The sequence below is a fragment of the Salvelinus fontinalis genome, chromosome 29, assembly GCF_029448725.1.
Source record: "Salvelinus fontinalis isolate EN_2023a chromosome 29, ASM2944872v1, whole genome shotgun sequence".
NCBI lineage: Eukaryota > Metazoa > Chordata > Actinopteri > Salmoniformes > Salmonidae > Salvelinus > Salvelinus fontinalis.
The window spans coordinates 36,931,188-36,950,426 of record NC_074693.1 but is presented as its reverse complement, the minus strand read 5'-3'; the positions used below and the strand labels follow the sequence as shown (position 1 = coordinate 36,950,426).

Here is a 19,239-nt window from a genome sequence, read left to right as displayed (position 1 = left end):
GCCCAAATGTGCCTAATTTGTTTATTAATAATTTTTCATGTTAAAAATTGTGCACACTCCTGAAACAATAGTATGGTATTCTTTCACTGTAATAGCTACTGTAAATTGGACAGTGCAGGTAGCTTTCTGCCAATATTAGATATGCCTATGTCCTGGGAAATGTTCTTGTTACTTACAACCTCTTGCTAATTGCATTAGCCTACGTTAGCTCAACCGTCCTGTGGAAGGGACACCGATCCCAAAGAAGAATATTTTACCCAGATTTTAACAGAGATGCAGAGAAACAAAATTAAACACCATTCAGTAGGATACAGACAACTCAGGGGGAATCCTTAGACATGCAGAAAAATGGAAAACAATTTTATTTACGTAGAATTAAGCATATTGACTATGGCTCTAAATTGCAGGAAAAAGCTGTTTCATGTGTTTGAAAAATGCGAAATTCTCCAACCCCCCAAGTCATCCTCATGTACTTGTGCCTCTCAGATTGTTGGGGTGCATGACGCCCCTGACAGGTAAGCCTACTGTTTGTCGTAGCAGAAATAATTTTCGATCAACTTTAATTTGGCGATGAATTTCAAAAAATGTATTTATTTTTATAACAGAGCCTTTTCTAAATTCAAATGGACCAGCTGCAGCTGGACACTGACATTTTAGAAGATCCATCTATGGCCGAATCGAGAACGAAGATGGTATCGCCAAGTTAAGGTTGTGTGGAGAGCATTCTGCCTCAGAAATTCAATGTCTTTCCGGATATTGATATAAAATAAATATATATATATTATTTAACTAGGCAAGTTAAGAACACATTCGTATTTTACAATGACGGCCTACCCCGGCCAAACCCTAACGCGTACAACGCTGGGCCAATTGTGCGCCACCCTATGGGACTCCCGATCACAGCAGGCTGTGATACAGCCCAGTATCGAACCAGGGTCTGTAATGATGTCACTAGTGCTAAGATGCAATGCCTTAGACCACTGCGCCACTCGGGAGCCTGTGATATGAAGTCAGTACTTTTTTTGTCATTTCAAAGTCAAAGATACTACTACACCAAGAAATAGGTGAAAATGTCACCCTGAAGTTGCAATGTCATAGCTTTTTTATCATTATCCAAACTTTGGTAAATCATTCCTTAACGATTTTAGAAATGAAATGTCAAATGTCGAAGAGCAATTCTAGAAATGACATCTATTTGTAATGAAATTCAGGTAAATAAAACATTTCATGAACATTTTTGTAAAACTTTCACCTACATTGAGGGCATCAAATGAACAAACCCAGTGGTGATTTGCATGATGGGAGAAACGAGTACTTCTAGAGAATCCCATCGAGCCACCAGGAGTCACTGAGGGCGGTAGCATGGGAGTATGACAATGAGAACCTGTCACTCATGATGACGCTTGGGGGCTGTCACGTGCTAGGGGTCAGCTTCGTCTCACCAACGTCTCTACCGAAGAGGAGAGCCAGATGGGTAGGCAGCCACTGAGTGACAGTGTGCATCGGTAATCATATTCACCCCGACAAGAGCATCTTCTGAAAGATGACGAGGAATCCACCAGTATTCTCCATGGAACACACCTTAGTCACTGTGGTAATAAGCTTTATCCGGTGCGAAGGACAGCCTTTTCCGAAAGTCTTAAGGGTGCCACTATGCAGCATATAATTGACGAATTCAGGATTGCGCTGGATAAATTACTGGCATTAGTACACTTGATAGGGGAGAGAAGGGTCTTGTTGAGTTAAGTTTGAGTACTTTCTATGTGTTATTTTCAAAGAGTACCTCCCTTTTTAAGGTGGTTAAGGGGTGCTATTTAGGAACTTTTGTCTTTAGGCCAGATTGAGGTGGATAGTCAATCAATTTGTAACTCTTCTCCTGACATTGTAGTTGTGGAAGTTCATTTTTAGCCTAAATCCATAAACATGGGCAACCTCATAGATATCATCCTAACCAACCTGACCTCCAAATACACCTCTGCTGTCTTCAATCAGGATCTCAGCGATCACTGCCTCATTGCCTGCGTCCGTACTGGGTCTGCGGTCAAACGACCACCCCTCATCACTGTCAAACGCTCCCTAAAACACTAATCGACCTGGCCCGGGTATCCTGGGAGGATATTGACCTCATTCCATCAGTAGAGGATGCCTAGTTATTCTTTAAAAGTGCTTTCCTCAACATCTTAAATAACCATGCCCCATTCAAAAAATGTAGTACCAGGAACAGATATAGCCCTTGGTTCACTCCAGACCTGACTGCCCTTGACCAGCACAAAAACATCCTGTGGCGTACTGCATTAACATCGAATAACCCCTGCGATATGCAACTTTTCAGGGAAGTTAGGAACCAATATACACAGGCAGTTAGGAAAGCAAAGGCTAGCTTTTTCAAACAGAACTTTGCATCCTGTAGCACAAACTCCAAAAATTTCTGGGACACTAAAGTCAATGGAAAAAAGAGCACCTCCTCCCAGGTTCCCACTGCATTGAGGCTAGGAAACGCTGTCACCACCGATAAATCCACGATAATTGAGAATTTCAATAAGCATTTTTCTACGGCTGGCCAAGCTTTCCACCTGGCTACCCCTACCCCGGTCAACAGCCCTGTACCCCCCACAGCAACTTGCTCAAGCCTCCCCCATTTCTCCTTCACCGAAATCCAGATAGCCAATGTTCTGAAAGGGCTGCAAAGGTCCTGGGTGCTCTGGAGCAGGTTTTCATCAAGGATCTCTCTGTACTTTGCTCCATTCATCTTTAACTCAATCCTAACTAGTCTCCCAGTCCCTGCCACTGAAAAATCGTCCCCACAGCATGATGCTGCCACCACCATGCTTCACCGTAGGGATGATGCCAGGTTTCGTCCAGACGTGACGCTTGGCATTCAGGCCAAAGAGTTCAATCTTGGTTTCATCAGACCAGTGAATCTTGTTTCTCAAGATCTAAGAGTCATTAGGTGCCTTTTGGCAAACTCCAAGCGGGATGTGGCTCCCGTCTGGCCACTCTAACATAAAGGCTTGATTGGTGGAGTGCTTCAGCAGTGTTTGTCCTTCTGGAAGGTTCTCCCATCTCCATAGAAGAACTCTGGAGTGAGTGACCATCGGGTTCTTGGTTACCTTCCTGACCAAGGCCCTTCTCCCCTGACTGCTCAAATTGGCCAGGTGGCCAGCTCTAGGAAGGTTCCAAACTTCTTCCATTTAATAATGATGGAGGGCACTGTAATCTTGTGGACCTTCAATGCTGCAGACATGTTTTGGTACCCTTCCCCAGATCTGTATCTCGACACAATCCTGTCTCGGAGCTCTACAGACAATTATTTCGACCTCATGGCTTGGTTTTTTGCTCTGACATGCACTGTCAACTGTGGGGCCTTATATAGATAGGCGTGAGCCTTTCAAGATCTTGTCCAATCTATGTAATTTAACACAGATGAACTCCAAGTTGTAGAAACATCTCATGGATGATCAATGGAAACAGGATGCACATGAGCTCAATTTCGAGTCTCATAGCAAAGGGTCTGAATAATTATGTAAATAAGGTATTTCTGTTGTAATACATTTCAAAATTGTCAAAAAAACTGTTTTCGATTTGTCATTATGGTGTATTGTGTGTAGATGGATGGGGCCATTTTTAATTGAATCAATTTTAGAACAAGGCTGTAACAAAATGTGGAAAAAGTCAAGGGGTTTGAATACTTTCCGAATGTATTGTATGTCATGTGAACCTAAAATATGGTAGCCCTTGTTTGGTAACAGTGATCACAAAGGTTATAACTCTCCTATTGTGTTGTAGGAGCATGGGAAGGAGAAGATCAGCATAGTGAACCCAGCCCAGTTCTCGGACAGGTATGTGGAGACTGAGAACCTGAATCACATGGTGATGGGACTATCTTCTTACTTACGTAAATAAGGTATTTTATTTTTAGTTATTTATTTATCAATTTGCTACAATTGGTTATTGTGTGTAGATTGATGAGGATCACACAAATGTTCCATTTGCAGAAAAAGCTTATTTTTCAAAAATGTTCTGCAATAATTTGTTTACATCCCTGTTAGTGAGTATTTCTCCTTTGCCAAGAAAATCCATCCACCTAACAGGTGTGGTATATCAAGAAGCTGATAAAACTGCACGATCATTACACAGGTGCACCTTGTGCTGGGGGAAATAAAAGGCCACTCTAAAATGTGCAGTTTTGTCACACAACACAATTCCACAGATGTCTCAAGTTTTGAGGGATTATGCAATTGGTATGCTGACTGCAGGAATGTCCACCAGTGCTGTTGCCAGAGAATGTAATGTTAATTTCTCTACCATAAGCCGACTCCAATATTGTTTTAGAAAATTTGGTAGTACGTCCAACCGGCCTCACAACCGCAGACCACGTGTATGGCGTCGTGTGGGCGAGTGGTTTGCTGATGTCATCGTTGTGAACAATGTGCCCCATGGTGGCGGTCGGGTTATGGTATGAGCAGGCATAAGCTAAGGACAACCAAAACAATTGCATATTATCGATGGGAATTTGAATGCTCAGAGATACCGTGACGAGATCCTGAGGTCCATTTTGAGGCCCATTTCTTTTAAGGTATCGGTGACCAACAGATGCATATCTGTATACCCAGTCATGTGAAATCCATAGATCAGGGCCTAAGGAATTTATTTCAATTTACTGATTTCCTCATATGAACTGTAGCTCAGTTAAATCTTAGAAATTGTTGCATGTTGCTTTTACATTTCTGTTCAGTGTAATTCCTCCATGACATCCCGATCAATGGAGAAGCAGTGGAGAGAAATCAAAAGACCCAAATGTATAATTCATTAATGGAATACTTTATTCAGATATTCTCTGTCTTTTTAGTTTGCCGCTATGGAAAGAATTACAATTGGAGTTTGTAGAAAATAGAAGCTGTGGGTATGTTCCTTATACCGTCACATTCAAATACGTGAAAAAGATATTGGGGGTCAAAATTATTCCAAATTACCAGACCATTTGGAAAGTGAGGGTAAAAAATATGTAATTTTTTGTTGATGATTCTACGTCAATATATAACAATAGCTTATGGACAGTTAAGTACATTGAATACTGACGGCCCCATTGCATCTTTCACATCACTTTTCAAGTCAAACAATCCAGAGATTGTAGAATGGCAGTGTCATACAGACTATGGCGGTGAGACTACTCAAATGAATACACGACCATACAGTCTAAACTACTGTATAGTCATATATATAAATATGAATAAATTCATTAACGCTGGTGCTTCTCAGCAGAGTATATTGGCACCCCCCTACAACACAACGTCAAACACTCGCATGCACCATCTTCCAAAGCACAAATACATTCCATATTTACACAATGTTGTGACAATTTCATCCGTCATTTTTTTTTATTGCTTTGACATTTCGTCAGATGAACCGTGATGCGGCGTCCTTATAAAAGCTAATATAATCTGAACAGCACATTACTCATTCTACCCCCATATCCAATCTGATGAGTAAAACTGTTGGTAAACTGCAATGGTGCCATGATCCCTACCTTGGCCCTCAAGTCATGTTGCCGTAGCAAACACTGAGCATCGCATCCACACACTCATCCCAACATTTCTCAAGCAACTTGAACTACAGAGGTTACACTGAGAAGTCTTCTTTTCACCTGTCTGCATGAATGACATTTCATTTGACAAATCACGACAGGCAAACGAATCAAAAATAATAACAGTAAACTTGGATTCCCGTGAGATATGACTTTTCAGACAAAGTTCTCAAATTCTATGATATCAGCCTTTTAGATTGATATTGGATTAGACTAGAGGTGATGACAGAGAGGAGTGCCACATTGTTTCACATTTCACATAACACTCTTCCCCGAATGTGTGCGTTCCACACCATTATGTGGTTGTGTTGTTTTAGGAAGATTTTTTATAACACAATTTAGGGGTAATTTGTCAGACAAACTAAATAGCAAAACAATGGAAATTGTTGTCTACGGCACCAATTTTGGCAATAGTAGAAGTATTCATGGAAATGTTCACTTCAATAGTTAATAATATATGCACAAATCTCTTGAGACACAGGCGATTTGTGAAGACTTCATTTGACGTACAATGTCTATGCACAACATCTAACTTTTGAAAAAAATTGTAACTGCAAGGAGAATAACAAATATACAGTATGTAAACATGAAATGTTGCATGTCAACATCTGTAAAGATCTGATGGACGCATACATAGCTAGTGCCCTAAGTTTTCCCTGACCATGTGACCATGAAAGACTCCGGGCCCTATACAGTACATAACCATTGAAACAGTTGATGGTGAGCAAATTGGTAGAAGATGTACATTATTTAACACATAAACTTAGGAAACATATACATGATATAACTTCATATAAATGTAAACAATTGTTATAATAATGTGTAGACACGGGTGCAAATTTGTTTTGAAGCACTTGTGGGTGTTTGGTCCATAGGGTCTTTGATCAACACCCAATTACCTATGAAATATCGCTTAATTGATCTGAGGATTTAGAACAGGCTAGCACCATTGTAGCAATCAAACAACACATCCTATTGATGCCACTTCATACAAAGCCTGTTAATGACAAAATAAGTTCCATTCATTTCTGGGTGCTCAATAATCTTCATCAACAAGACCAGTGTGACAGTGTACATAACTAACATAGATGTTGGGCGACATTTCTCTCTCTCGTAAACACGCTTGTATTTTTTTGTGTCTGAGGGGAAATTGTATATAACCAAGGTACTGAATGATGGTAGATAAAGTGAATGCTACCCTCATAACAAATCAAAATAAACTGCCAATAAGCTGTGCCTAAACCTTTACTTTTCAAAAGATGTCATGTGTAGGGCCATGATTTTCTGCTTTTTTTTGTTGGCACTTTGCATTCATCAATATTTCCAGCATTATCCACTAGGTTTCCTGCAGGTATAAAATCATAGGAAATGTTATTTAATTGACACAAGCTGTCTCCAATCAGTCAGTCAATGTCTGGTTGTGCGTGTGTGTATGGTGGGGGGGATCGCCTAAGTCAGGGGAGGCGTAGCTCTGCGAATCTTAATCTCACAAAGCCTATTATTTGCCAGCGAATACTATTTGTAGATCCGTGATTATACACCTCACTTTGCTCAAGCTGATCCTCTCCAACGGATTCAGAAGTTGTAGCTAAACCTTTGTTAATTAGGGGCAGTTAAAGGGGAGAGTCAATGAAACCAGACATGGAAGTATACTGTAGCACCGACCGGGACTCAAACTTCAGTGAATGAAAAGCATGTACATGTGCAACACATTTTAATGCTCTGATACATATTATCCGCCTTCTGATATACATGTATATCGTAAAAGAATCTGCAGGAACACCACACCCCCTCGAGTCCCAATGGTTCCGTCATGGACACCACTTCATGCTTGTAGTAACTTTTGAATGTGGGTCAAAAGGGAAATGAAAGTATTATCAGTTTTTTTCAGAGTTTTTTACAAGATTCCTTGCTAGAAAGCGGGAGCGACACCGGTAGACTGTGTCCTTCGCTCACCTGCTGAACACCTGCCCTCACCGTTCTTAACAGAACTGCGGGAAAACAGTGCCAGACAGGCAGGTGGCGAAGGACGCTGTCTACCGTTGCCCCCACCTCCCTCTAGCACAGCAGAGGACGGGAGGCTAGGGCGACACCGTGTGCTAGCTAACCAGCTAGCTTGCTAGTTAGCGACACTATGTGCTAGCTAACACACTGTGTCGCTCCCGCCTGCTGTGTACCGGCGAAAACCGTGCCCGTCAGGCGTGGGGAAGGACACTGTCTACTGGTCATCCCCGCCTCCTGCTAGCACAGCAGATGGGAGGCTAGGGTGACACCGTATACTAGCTAGCTTAATATTTAGCGACATCTTGTGCTAGCTAGCTTGCTAGTTAGCTAGCACACAGTGTCGCCACTACCTCCCACCTACTGTATACCGGAGTCCGCCTTAGGACTAGCTGGCTAAGCTAGCACACAATGCCCTTCGCTCCGGCCTGCTGAACACTTGCCATCGTTAACAGAACTGCGGGAAAACAGGCCTTCTTCTGGGGTTTATCGGCGGCTGGCATTATTGAGCTCCTTCGCCTTCCGCATGTCCTAACTTAAAAATTGACGAATAGAAGTAAAAATGGGCAAAATTGCACTCTTCTTTTTTTGCACAGTTCAGTGCTTTTTTTGCGTGAGGAAAATGCCACCTGCCTCCAATGTAGAAAGGACAATCATCCAAATATAATTTTAACAACTTGAAACATCCTTACACAGTGATGAGCAGAACAGAGAGAGGACTGCGACAGCTTGTCGAAGTGAAACACCAACTACGTCATACATAAGTGTGGTGAGCTTTCAGCGCCTGACGGCAGCAGTGGCATCACCCATGTGGGTGCTGCACAGAAGTATGAATGACAAGCTACATACAGTGTCCTCAGAAAGTATTCGAACCACTTAACTTTTTCCACATTTTGTTACGCTAAAGCCTTATTCTAAAATGTATTAAATAATTAATTTTCCTCATTAATCTATACACAATACCCCAAAATGACAAAAACAATTTTTTTTTTTTAAATGTTTGCAAATGTATAAAAAAGAAAACTGAAATATCACATTTACATAAGTATTCAGACCCTTTACTCAGTACTTTGTTGAAGCACCTTAGGCAGCGACCACAGCCTTGAGTCTTCTTGGGTACGACGCTACAAGATTGGAAACCCTGTATTTGGGGAGTTTCTCCCATTCTTCTCTGCAGATCCTCTCAAGGTTGGATGGGGAGCGTTGCTGCACAGCTATTTTCTGGTCTCTCATGAGATATTCGATCGGTTTCAAGTCCGTGCTCTGGCTGGGCCACTCAAGGACATTCAGAGACTTGTCCTGAAGCCACTCCTGCTTGTCTAGCTTGTGTGTTTAGGGTCGTTGTCCTGTTGGAAGGTGAACCTTCGCCCCAGTCTGAGGTCCTGGACGCTCTTGGAGCAGGTTTTCATCAAGGATCTCTCTGTACTTAGCTCCGTTCATCTTTCCCACGATCCTGACTAGTCTCCCAGTCCCTGCCGCTGAAAAACATCCCCATAGCATGGTGCTCCCACCACCATGTGTCACATGGTAAATAGACAGGTGTGCCTTTCCAAATCATGTCCAATCAATTTAATTTATAACAGGTGTACTCCAATCGAGTTGCAGAAACATCTCAAGGATGATAAATGGAAACAGGATGTACCTGAGCTAAATTTCGAATCTCATAGCAAAGGTTCTGAATGCTTATGTAAATAAGGTATTTTTGTTTTGTTTTTTATAAATTAGCAAAAATGCATAAAAACGTGTTTTTGCTTGGTCAATTTAGGGTATTGTGTGTAGATTGCTGAGGATTTAAAAAAAATATAATCCATTTTAGAATAAGGCTGTTATGTAATAAAATTAGGAAAAAGTCAAGGAGTCTGAATACTTTCCGAAGGCACTGTACTTAGTCTGAGCCAAATGGCTACACAGGTCATCTGAGACGGTGAGATGCGTGGCTGAGGCTACGGGCCTGTCCGTGTCTGACTGACTGTCAGACTTCCCTGTCTGCTACCATGATTCTCCCTCCACTGAGATCATTGATACTCCCACCCTCCCTCAAACGCTTCAATCATCCCCTTCATCCATTCCATTTTAAGGCTTCACAATGGAAATAAGTCAGACTTTTTTGTGTTATCCCTGTCATGTTTTTAAATGTATGTACAGTGGGTAAATGTTTTTTTTTTACTGGCAAATAAAATCAATGAATAATCAATCATTACACAGTATGGTAAATAAACACACAAAAAACATTGTGTTGCTTATGTTGATATTTTGTTTAACAAAATAATATACTACATTGCAATAAAACGTAAGCATTTTTTAAAAAAAATCTTATTTTTTTGTATTGGCTTGTATAGAAAAAGATAACTTTATACATAATTGAGAAATACTGGTCGCTGAGAAATATTACATACTTAGCCCACAAAAAAATAAAAAATAAGATGAAATATATAAAAAAAAAAGATTTTCTAAAACTTTTGGACTAAAATAAACATCTCGAGATTCCATTCATAAACTTTTCAAACATGGAGCCATCAATGGTCAATAAAACATAAGCGCACAAAATAAATGTATTTTTCACTGATTATATCACGAAACGCACAAAAGCCATGATTATACATTTATGCTGTATTTACAAAGGCCAGTTCTTTCCAAAAGCACTGCAGAAAGTGGTGTAGAAAAAACAGGAAAGAGAAGGACACAAAGCAATCCAGGGTCTTGTACCAACGAACCAAGAGTTAGCAGATACTAGTCGTATTTGCTAAGTCTTTTAGTCCCGTAATTCGGATATATTACAATGCAGGAGAGGCCTCTAGGTTGCGGGCACCATATCCTTTATATAAGGTTCTCTGTTTAAGTATGTGGCCCAATAGACTAAGTTGAAGCTGCTAAACAGGACCGGGAACATAATCCTCGAAATCCTATCGATTTTGCTCACACTGTTGAAAGTCTTCTTTGGGTCTGCTTTGCCACCCACCTTGCCAACCGCCATGTTGAGGTCAGCAGCGCCGCCCTTGGCGATGGTGGACAACCCAGAGTCTTTGGTGATGTTGGGTGCATAGTTAGCCAACGCCACGGCGTACGCGTTGTTCTTCTTCATGGCGGAGGCCTTCTCTTTTTTCTGTGGAAAGAGCAAAAGTTAGGAGCTAGCAGTCATCAGTCACTTCCGGCTAGCATGTGTTCCAGACAGTCCTAGATGATGAATGCACCCAGGGGAGGTTCTTAATAATAATGAATGGGATCTGGGATAGGGTAATGCATCAATCTAAATGCAGAGAAGTGGCAGAATGAATGCCAGCCGGGTCTTGGATGTGCTGTCGAGCACCATACTGTCAACATTTTAGCAGGGAATTACTATGTGACTAGCCTGGTTGCCGTCTCTGTTCAGCTATTACATTCCACTCCTTGCCACTCCTGTCATTTGCCAATAAGACTGGCCTTTCTGCAATCGTCAAATATGAACATTCTATCATTAATGAGCTCGAGGAGATCAGAGGATTTGATCCTGATTCGATAACCCTCACAGCTGTCATCCAATCACAATGTTCATGCAAGTTAGACTGATAGGCAAACGTTCTAACTTAATTCATACATTTGATTGGAAACCTTCTTACATTGGGCATTCTGATGTTACATTTTATTGTAAACATAAACATTGGGCGAGGAGAGAACAGACGATTCGCCTTTGTTGCATTATTACCACCAGCCAATGTGATCACATCATACCAGAGAAGCTCTCGCCATTCAAACTTCTCTGCCAGTTCATTGTGAACACTATAAAGCTTCTTCTTTCCTCTAATATATATTTATTTATTTATTTGAATTGCTCAAAATTAGTGACCAAAACTATATTGCTACTTCTGGGACACTCATTGGGCTAGGCTACTGGTTCAAGATCTATAAGATGGAGAGAGAGAGAGGCCAGTGAAGATGCATGAACTGGCCAAGAACAGAAAAGTGAAGACCGAGATATGTAAATTAGAAGTTAATTCATTGGCTGGGCTATTAATCCACCATATGTATGTAAGCTTATATATTGGGTCTAGCCTAAACCTACTACATTGAATGTAGGTGACCACTACCTGTTCTATGCCAGTCAGAGACAAAACAATATTTTTGTCTGACTCACGTTTTGTGCCAATGAATTGAAGTTGAACATCGTCAAATGCGTCAGGTGTCATGACGTGGCCCTCTTTGCATATAGCCAGCACCAACTCTCTCTCACCACCTCTCTCTTCCCCCTGCACCCAGGCTCTGTTTCCCTCTCTCTCATTTGCAATAAAATGCAGATGAATTACTTAAAAATTATACAATGTGATTTTCTGGATTTTTGTTTTAGATTCCGACTCTCACAGTTGAAGTGTACCTTTGATAAAAATTACAGACCTCTACATGCTTTGTAAGTAGGAAAACCTGCAAAATCGGCAGTGTATCAAATACTTGTTCTCCCCACTGTATATATATTGATTGCAATTATTCCCGAATGAGTGAGCGTTCATGTGCAAAGGATGAGCTTTTCCATTATTATAATTATCAACTGTGTAGTGTCTTTTGTCTTTCGCGCCCTTCTCAGTCCCTTTGTCTACCAAGCCGCCATACCGGTTTAGCCCACTAGGGCACATCCCCTATCATTTCATTGTAACCATGCCTACTGTCTGTTTGTTTGTTATGCATTTCTGTGATATTTAGTTAGTTAGTAAATAAATGATTAAGACAATTGATGTATGGATGATTCATAGCAAAGACTGGGTTCATGCAGATAACCAACAATTTACGACGTTTGGAATAAGACTAAACGTGAGGTAAAGAAGAATTCATTAATTAGAAGACTAATTGATCAGATGTTAAAATATCTGAAAAGTTATATTAGGAAAATTATAACTTCGTAATCTGAAGGTTTTCCGTGGTGCCCCGACTTCCTAGTTAATTACATTTACATGATTAGTTTAATCACGTAATAATAATTACAGAGAATTGATTTGATAAAATAACAGTCTTCACTTTAATAATGCCAAAGACACGACACAGGTCATGGAAGCACTGGGACATTTTCAGCTTACAGGAATTGTGTACAGATCCTTGCAACATGGGGCTGTGCATTATCATGCTGAAACATGAGTTGATGGCGGCGGATGAATGGCATGACAATGGGCCTCAGGATCTCGTCACGGTATCTCTGTGCATTCAAATTGTTATCGCTAAAATGCAATTGTGTTCGTTGTCCGTAGCTTATGTCTGCCCATAGCTTAACTCACCATTCATCCGTGAATAGCACACTTCTCCAGCATGCCAGTGGCCATCACAGGTGAGCATTTGCCCACTGAAGTCGGTTACGACGCTGAACTGCTGTCAGTTCAAGACCCTGGTGAGGACGACGAGCAGATGAGCTTCCTGAGACAGTTTGTCCAGACATTTTTCGGTTGGCAAACCCACAGTTTCATCAGCTGTCCGGTGGCTGGTCTCAGACGATCCCGCAGGTGAAGAAGCCGGATGTGGAGGTCCTGGGCTGGTGTGGTTACACGGGGTCTGCGGTTGTGAGGCCGATTGGACATACTGCCAGATTCTCTAAAACAACGCTGGAGGCGGCTTATGGTAGAGACATTAATATTACATTTTCTGGCAACAGCTCTGGTGGACATTCCTGCAGTCAGCATGCCAATTGCACACCCCCTCAAAACTTGAGACATCTGTGGCATTGTGTTGTGTGATGAAACTGCACATTTTAGAGTGGCCTTTTATTGTCCCCAGCACAAGGTGCACCTGTGTAATGATCATGCTGTTTAATCAGCTTCTTGATATGCCACACCTGTCAGGTGGATGGATTATCTTGGCAAAGGAGAAATGCTCACTAACAGGGATGTGCATATTTTTTTGGGCTGTCCCCAATAACAACAAAAATCTTGGTTGAAATGTTTAAACTTATTTTTCCATATATAGACAGACACACCCTATGTGTTTGAATAAAACCAACTACATATACACTGAGCTTGTTTGATGCTTGAAGTACAATGTTTGATGAAATAATTAAGACACAAATGACTCAAGAAAGAGCCCGATGTCGCAGCCGGCCGTGACAGTTAGACCCATGCGGCGGCGCACAATTGACCCAGCGTCGTCCGGGTTAGAGGAGGGTTTGGCCGGCCAGGATGTCCTTGTCCCATCGCACTCTAGCAACTCCTGTGGCGGGCTGGGCACTTGCATGCTTACACGGTCGCCAGGTGTAGAGTGTTTCCTCCGACACGTTGTTGCGGCTGGCTTCTGGGTTAAGCGAGCATTGTGTCAAGAAGCAATGTGGCTTGGCATGGTTGCGTTTCGGAGGACGTACGGCTCTTGACCTTCGCCTCTCCCGAGTCCATACGGGAGTTGCAGTGATGGGACAAGACTGTAACTACCAATTGGATATCATGAAAATTGGGGAGAACAAGGGGTAAAAAATAAGAGCCCAATGGTCACACTTTACAAAAAGTACAGCAAGTGCCTGTGTGGCATGTTGTCTCGATCTCCACCCTACTACAGTGAAAAGGCCCCACAGCACTGCAAGTGTTTTATTACGCTGTCTGCGATGAAGCTGCAACATCATTTCATCCATTTAGTTTCTTACTTGTTTCTGACTGAAAAGTTCTGTTACCAAAATCCCTAATTTGTTTAGCGAAAACATTCCCTATTCCCCCAACCCTTGCTCTCTCTACGTGAAACATTGTACGCATGTGACCAATAGGGCCTGACCTATAGCATATGATATTCACATCAATAAATTGGTTATGACAAACTAGCCTATATATTGAAATATAGGACAAAGGTGCTCTTGGGCCTACAGCTCAATGGTGGTTATACAAGGATACCATACAAAGCCTACTAATGATAACGACATTACTTATTGTTATAATGATGATCATAATAATAATTGTAATAATGACAGAATAAGGAGATCAAGAAAAAGTAGGGTATAGGGTTGGTGCTCACGGAATCAGCAGGCTATTAAACACTCAAACAGGCAACACAAGCAAGATCTGCCTTATTTCTGTAGATATATATGGATGATTTAGAAGTCCAGGCACATTTAACAGTTAGGCTATTGATTACAGACCTTATTAAGTTGGGGCTTGCTCTCTCCTCAATTTTCTTAGGCTAAGCCCTATTCGCATGGGACTAGTATTACTAGAGAACGTTGGTTATGTATTTATTACCCCAGACGTCCGTTAATCCAAGAGGACGATTCGGACGGGATTCGTTTTTTTACAAACAGCATCCTATAATTCTTTCTACGGAAGCCTGGAGGTTTTTTTCTAGCCGTGAAAATATTTTAACAAGTCCAGGCGATAGCAGGGCTACAAGGATAACTTGAATTTGGTTCCCAGGTTTCTAAACCATACATCTTTGGTATCGTGTAGCCATAATATTTGAATTAAGGAAGTGTGATCATAATCATTAGGATATTTTAGCAATCCGTAGATGCGTCCCAAATGCTTCCCAACCTTCAGATGTGAGCTAAACAGTGCACTTGCATTTGAGATGCGTTTTAAGGCTATTGATGCGCAAGTGTATGCTGTTTGCAATCTATTAACAGCAAGGGGTTACATTAAATAGGCGCAAAAAAATGTACTGATGCATTTAGCAATATTCAATTCACACCCACAAAATATATGAACAAAAACATTCACTGTGAAAGTTGATACATCTAGGCCCTTCATAGGCTATGCGCAGCACTTCGTTCAATTTATCAAATCAGTTATTGTTTTCTTGCTCAAACCATGAGCATCACCTCTCAAACTCCAATATTTCTCTCAAAACACATGGATGTCGATTCGCACGGTACTAGTATTATCAGAGGACCTTGGAGTTCGCCCCAAAAAATGTAGGTTTTTCTGCCTGTAATTGTTACTCTCCTGCCATGTACAAATGACCGACATGGCAGATTCGGACGTGACTAAAATGACAGACGTGGTGTTTTGAGCTTGTGCACATAATTGCATTACCTGACCACCCCCAGTAAATCAAATCCCGCCCGAATAGTGCTGCTGTTGCCTCTGTCACATTGTTGCCTCGATCACAATATACTACAATATAGGGAAAGGAGCCAATTCTACGGCGCACGGAAGACTATGTTTCAGAACCGCGGACAGCCACCGTATCCAACGCGGGATAAAGCGTATTTGTTATAAAATAATATTAGATTTATTAGTGTTGCACCATTATTTTTACATAATACAACCATATACAATTTCAGTATCACGAATCAGACAGGCGTCTTGGGCACCATTATTAAAAAAATAAATAATTGCGACTGCTCAACTAAAGAAATCTCGGTCGACCAACAGCCTATCGACCGGTGGACTAAATACATGGACTAAATACAGTCAGCCCTAATTTGTTTACATCCCTGTTAGTGAGCAATGCTCCTTTGCCAAGATAACCCATCCATCTGACAGGTGTGGCATATCAAGAATCTGATTAAAACGCATTATCATTACACAGGTGCACCTTGTGTTCAGGACAATAAAAGGCCAATCTAAAAGGTGCAGTTTTGTCACACAACACAATGCCACATATGTCTCAAGTTTAGAGGAAGCGTCCAATTGGCATGCTGACTTGCAGGAATGTACACCAGAGCTGTTGCCAGATAATTTAACATACATTTTTCTACCATAAGTCATCTCCAACCCTGAGTGGCACAGCAGTCTAAGGCACTGCATCTCAGTGCTAGAGGCATCACTACAGACCCTGGTTTGATTCCAGGCTGTATCTCAACTGGCCGTGATTGGGAGTCCCATAGGGCGGCGCACAATTGGCCCAGCATCGTCCGGGTTAGGGCTTGGCCGGGATAGGCTGTCATTGTCAATAAGAATGTGTTCTTAACTGACTTGCCTAGTTAAAAAAAGCTTAAATAAAAAAACGTTGTGAGCCAACCGGCCTCACAACTACAGACCACATGTACAGTTGAAGTTGGAAGTTTACATACACCTTAGCCAAATACATTTAAACTCAGTTTTTCACAATCCCTGACATTTAATCCCAGTAAAAATTCCCTGTTTTAGGTCAGTTAGGATTACCAATTTATTTTAAGAATGTGAAATGTCAGAATAATAGGAGAGAGAATGATTTATTTCAGCTTTCATTTCTTTCATCACATTCCCAGTGGGTCAGAAGTTTACATACCCTCAATTAGTATTTGGTACCATTGCCTTTAAATTTTTTAACTTGGGTCAAATGTTTCGGGTGGCCTTCCACTAGCTTCCCACAATAAGTTGGATGAATTTTGGCCCATTCCTCCTGACAGAGCTGGTGTAACTGAATCAGGGTGGTGGACCTCCTTATTCGCACATGCTTCTTCAGTTCTGCCCACAAATTTTCTATGGGATTGTAGTCAGGGCTTTGTGATGGCCACTCCAATACCTTGACTTTATTGTCCTTAAGCCACTTTGCCACAACTTTGGAAGTATGCTTTTGGTCATTGTCCATTTGGAAGACCCATTTGCGACCAAGCTCTAACTTTCTGACTGATGTCTTGAGATATTGGTTCAATATATCCACATCATTTTCCCTGCTCATGATGCCATCTATTTTGTGAAGTGCACCAGTCCCTCCTGCAGCAAGCACCCCCACAACATGATGCTTGCGACTGCTCAACTAAAGCAGTGCGTACATGTGATGGTGTTCTTCGGCTTGCAAGCCTCTCCCCTTTTCCTCCAAACATTACGATGGTCGTTATGGTCAAACAGTTCTATTTTTGTTTCATCAGACCGGAGGACATTTCTCCAAAAAGTATGATCTTTGTCCCCATATGTAGTTGCAAACCGTAGTCTGGCTTTTTAATGGCGGTTTTGGAGCAGTGGCTTCTTCCTTGCTGAGTGGCCTTTCAGGTTATGTCGATATAGGACTCGTTTTACTGTGGATATAGATACTTTTGTACCTGTTTCCTCCAGCATCTTCACAAGGTCCTTTGCTGTTGTTCTGGGATTGATTTGCACTTTTCGCACCAAAGTACGTTCATCTCTAGGAGACAGAACCCATCTCCTTCCTGAGCGGTATGACGGCTGCGTGGTCCCCATGGTGTTTATACTTGCGTACTATTGTTTGTGCAGATGAATGTGGTACCTTCAGGGGTTTGGAAATTGCTCCCAAGGAAGAACCAGACTTGTGGAGGTCTACCATTTTTTTGGTGAGGTCTAGGCTGATTTCTTTTGATTTTCCCATGATGTCAAGCAAAGAGGCACTGAGTTTGAAGTTAGGCCTTGAAATACATCCACAGTGATACAGTGAAATAATCTGTCTGTAAACAATTGTTGGAAAAATTACTTGTGTCATGCACAAAGTAGATGTCCTAACCAAATTGCCAAAACTATAGTTTGTTAACAAGAAATGTGTGGAGTGGTTGATTTTTTTTTTTAATGACTCCAACCTAAGTGTGTGTAAACTTCCAACTTCAACTGTATGGTGTTGTGTGGGCGAGCGGTTTGTTGATGTCAACGTTGTGAACAGAGTGCCCCATGGTGGCGTTGGGGCAGGCATAAGCTACGGACAACAAACCAAATTGCATTTTATCGATGGCAATTTGAATGCACAAAAATACCGTGATGAGATCCTGAGGCCCATTTTTTTGTTATCTGTGACCAACAGATGCATATTGTCACGACTTCCGCCGAAGTCAGCTCCTCTCCTTGTTCGGGCGGCGTTTGGCGGTCAACGTCACCGGCTTTCTAGCCATTGCGCTCCATTTTTCATTTTCTATTTGTTTTGTCTTGTTCCCTGCACACCTGGTTTTCATTCCCAATCACACTACATGTATTTATTCCTCTGTTCCCCCTCATGTCTTTGTGTGAAATTGTTTGTGTGTTACGTGTTTTTGTACGCACTAGGCTAGCGTTCGGGTTTTCCGTGTTATTACACGAAGCTTGTTTGTATTGCTATACATTTGATGTTTTGTGACTGTTTTGCGTGTTTTACACTTTGCCTTGATGGCTGGAGGTTTTTGACGCAGCTGCGTCTGTCTGTATCTCTCCTGCCGAAATAAAGTGTGCGCCTGTTCACAATTCTCTGCTCTCCTGCACCTGACTTCACCACAAGTACGCACAAGCCTGACATTATTTCACACCCACCACGGAGTCAGCAGGAGCAGGTACCCCGGTCAGAGGAGTCAAGGAGCGCGTCCAGGAACACGTGGCAATGCTGCATCATCTCGGTGCCATGATGGATCACGTTGTCCAGACCATGGACTGCTGGGAGAGACAGGAAGTCTCGACCGCATCGACCAGCGCAAACGGGGTTACCTCTACCCATCCCGTCCGGATCCAGTTCCAGTGGGATGCATCTCTCCCTTTTCAGGGAGTATGATTGGACGGCAGCATAGTGCAAGGGGTTCCTTTTACAACTGGACTTATACCTGGCCACCGTTCACCCAGCTCCCCCGGGAAGAGAGAGAGTGTCCGCCCTCGTCTCATGCCTCTCAGGGAGAGCTCTGGAGTGGGCAAACGCCGTATGGGGAGAAGGAGACACGGCGTTGGACCACTTCGAGGAGTTCGCGGGGGAACGGCTCTTCCATTTGAGGCAGAGGACGAGGAGCGCACAGGAGTTTGCGCTGGAATTCCGGACCTTGGCCGCCGGAGCAGGATGAAACAAAAAGGGCCCTCATCGACCACTATCGATGCAGCCTGTGCGAGGACGTCCGACGGGAG

The 19,239-nt window shown here is 42.2% G+C and overlaps 1 protein-coding gene across 3 annotated transcripts in view; it reads right to left on the bottom strand.

The window, feature by feature from the left end:
* Positions 1 to 4,800: 4,800 nt before the first annotated feature.
* Positions 4,801 to 19,239, bottom strand: part of LOC129827940 (gamma-aminobutyric acid receptor subunit alpha-2-like) — a 57,138-nt gene continuing 42,699 nt past the window's right edge. For all 3 annotated transcript variants that reach the window (XM_055889241.1, XM_055889240.1, XM_055889242.1), the window contains one exon: positions 4,801 to 10,688. In XM_055889241.1, coding sequence (XP_055745216.1) covers positions 10,380 to 10,688 — 309 coding nt within the window. In that variant the 3' untranslated portion in view covers positions 4,801 to 10,379. The remainder of the gene's footprint in view (positions 10,689 to 19,239) is intronic.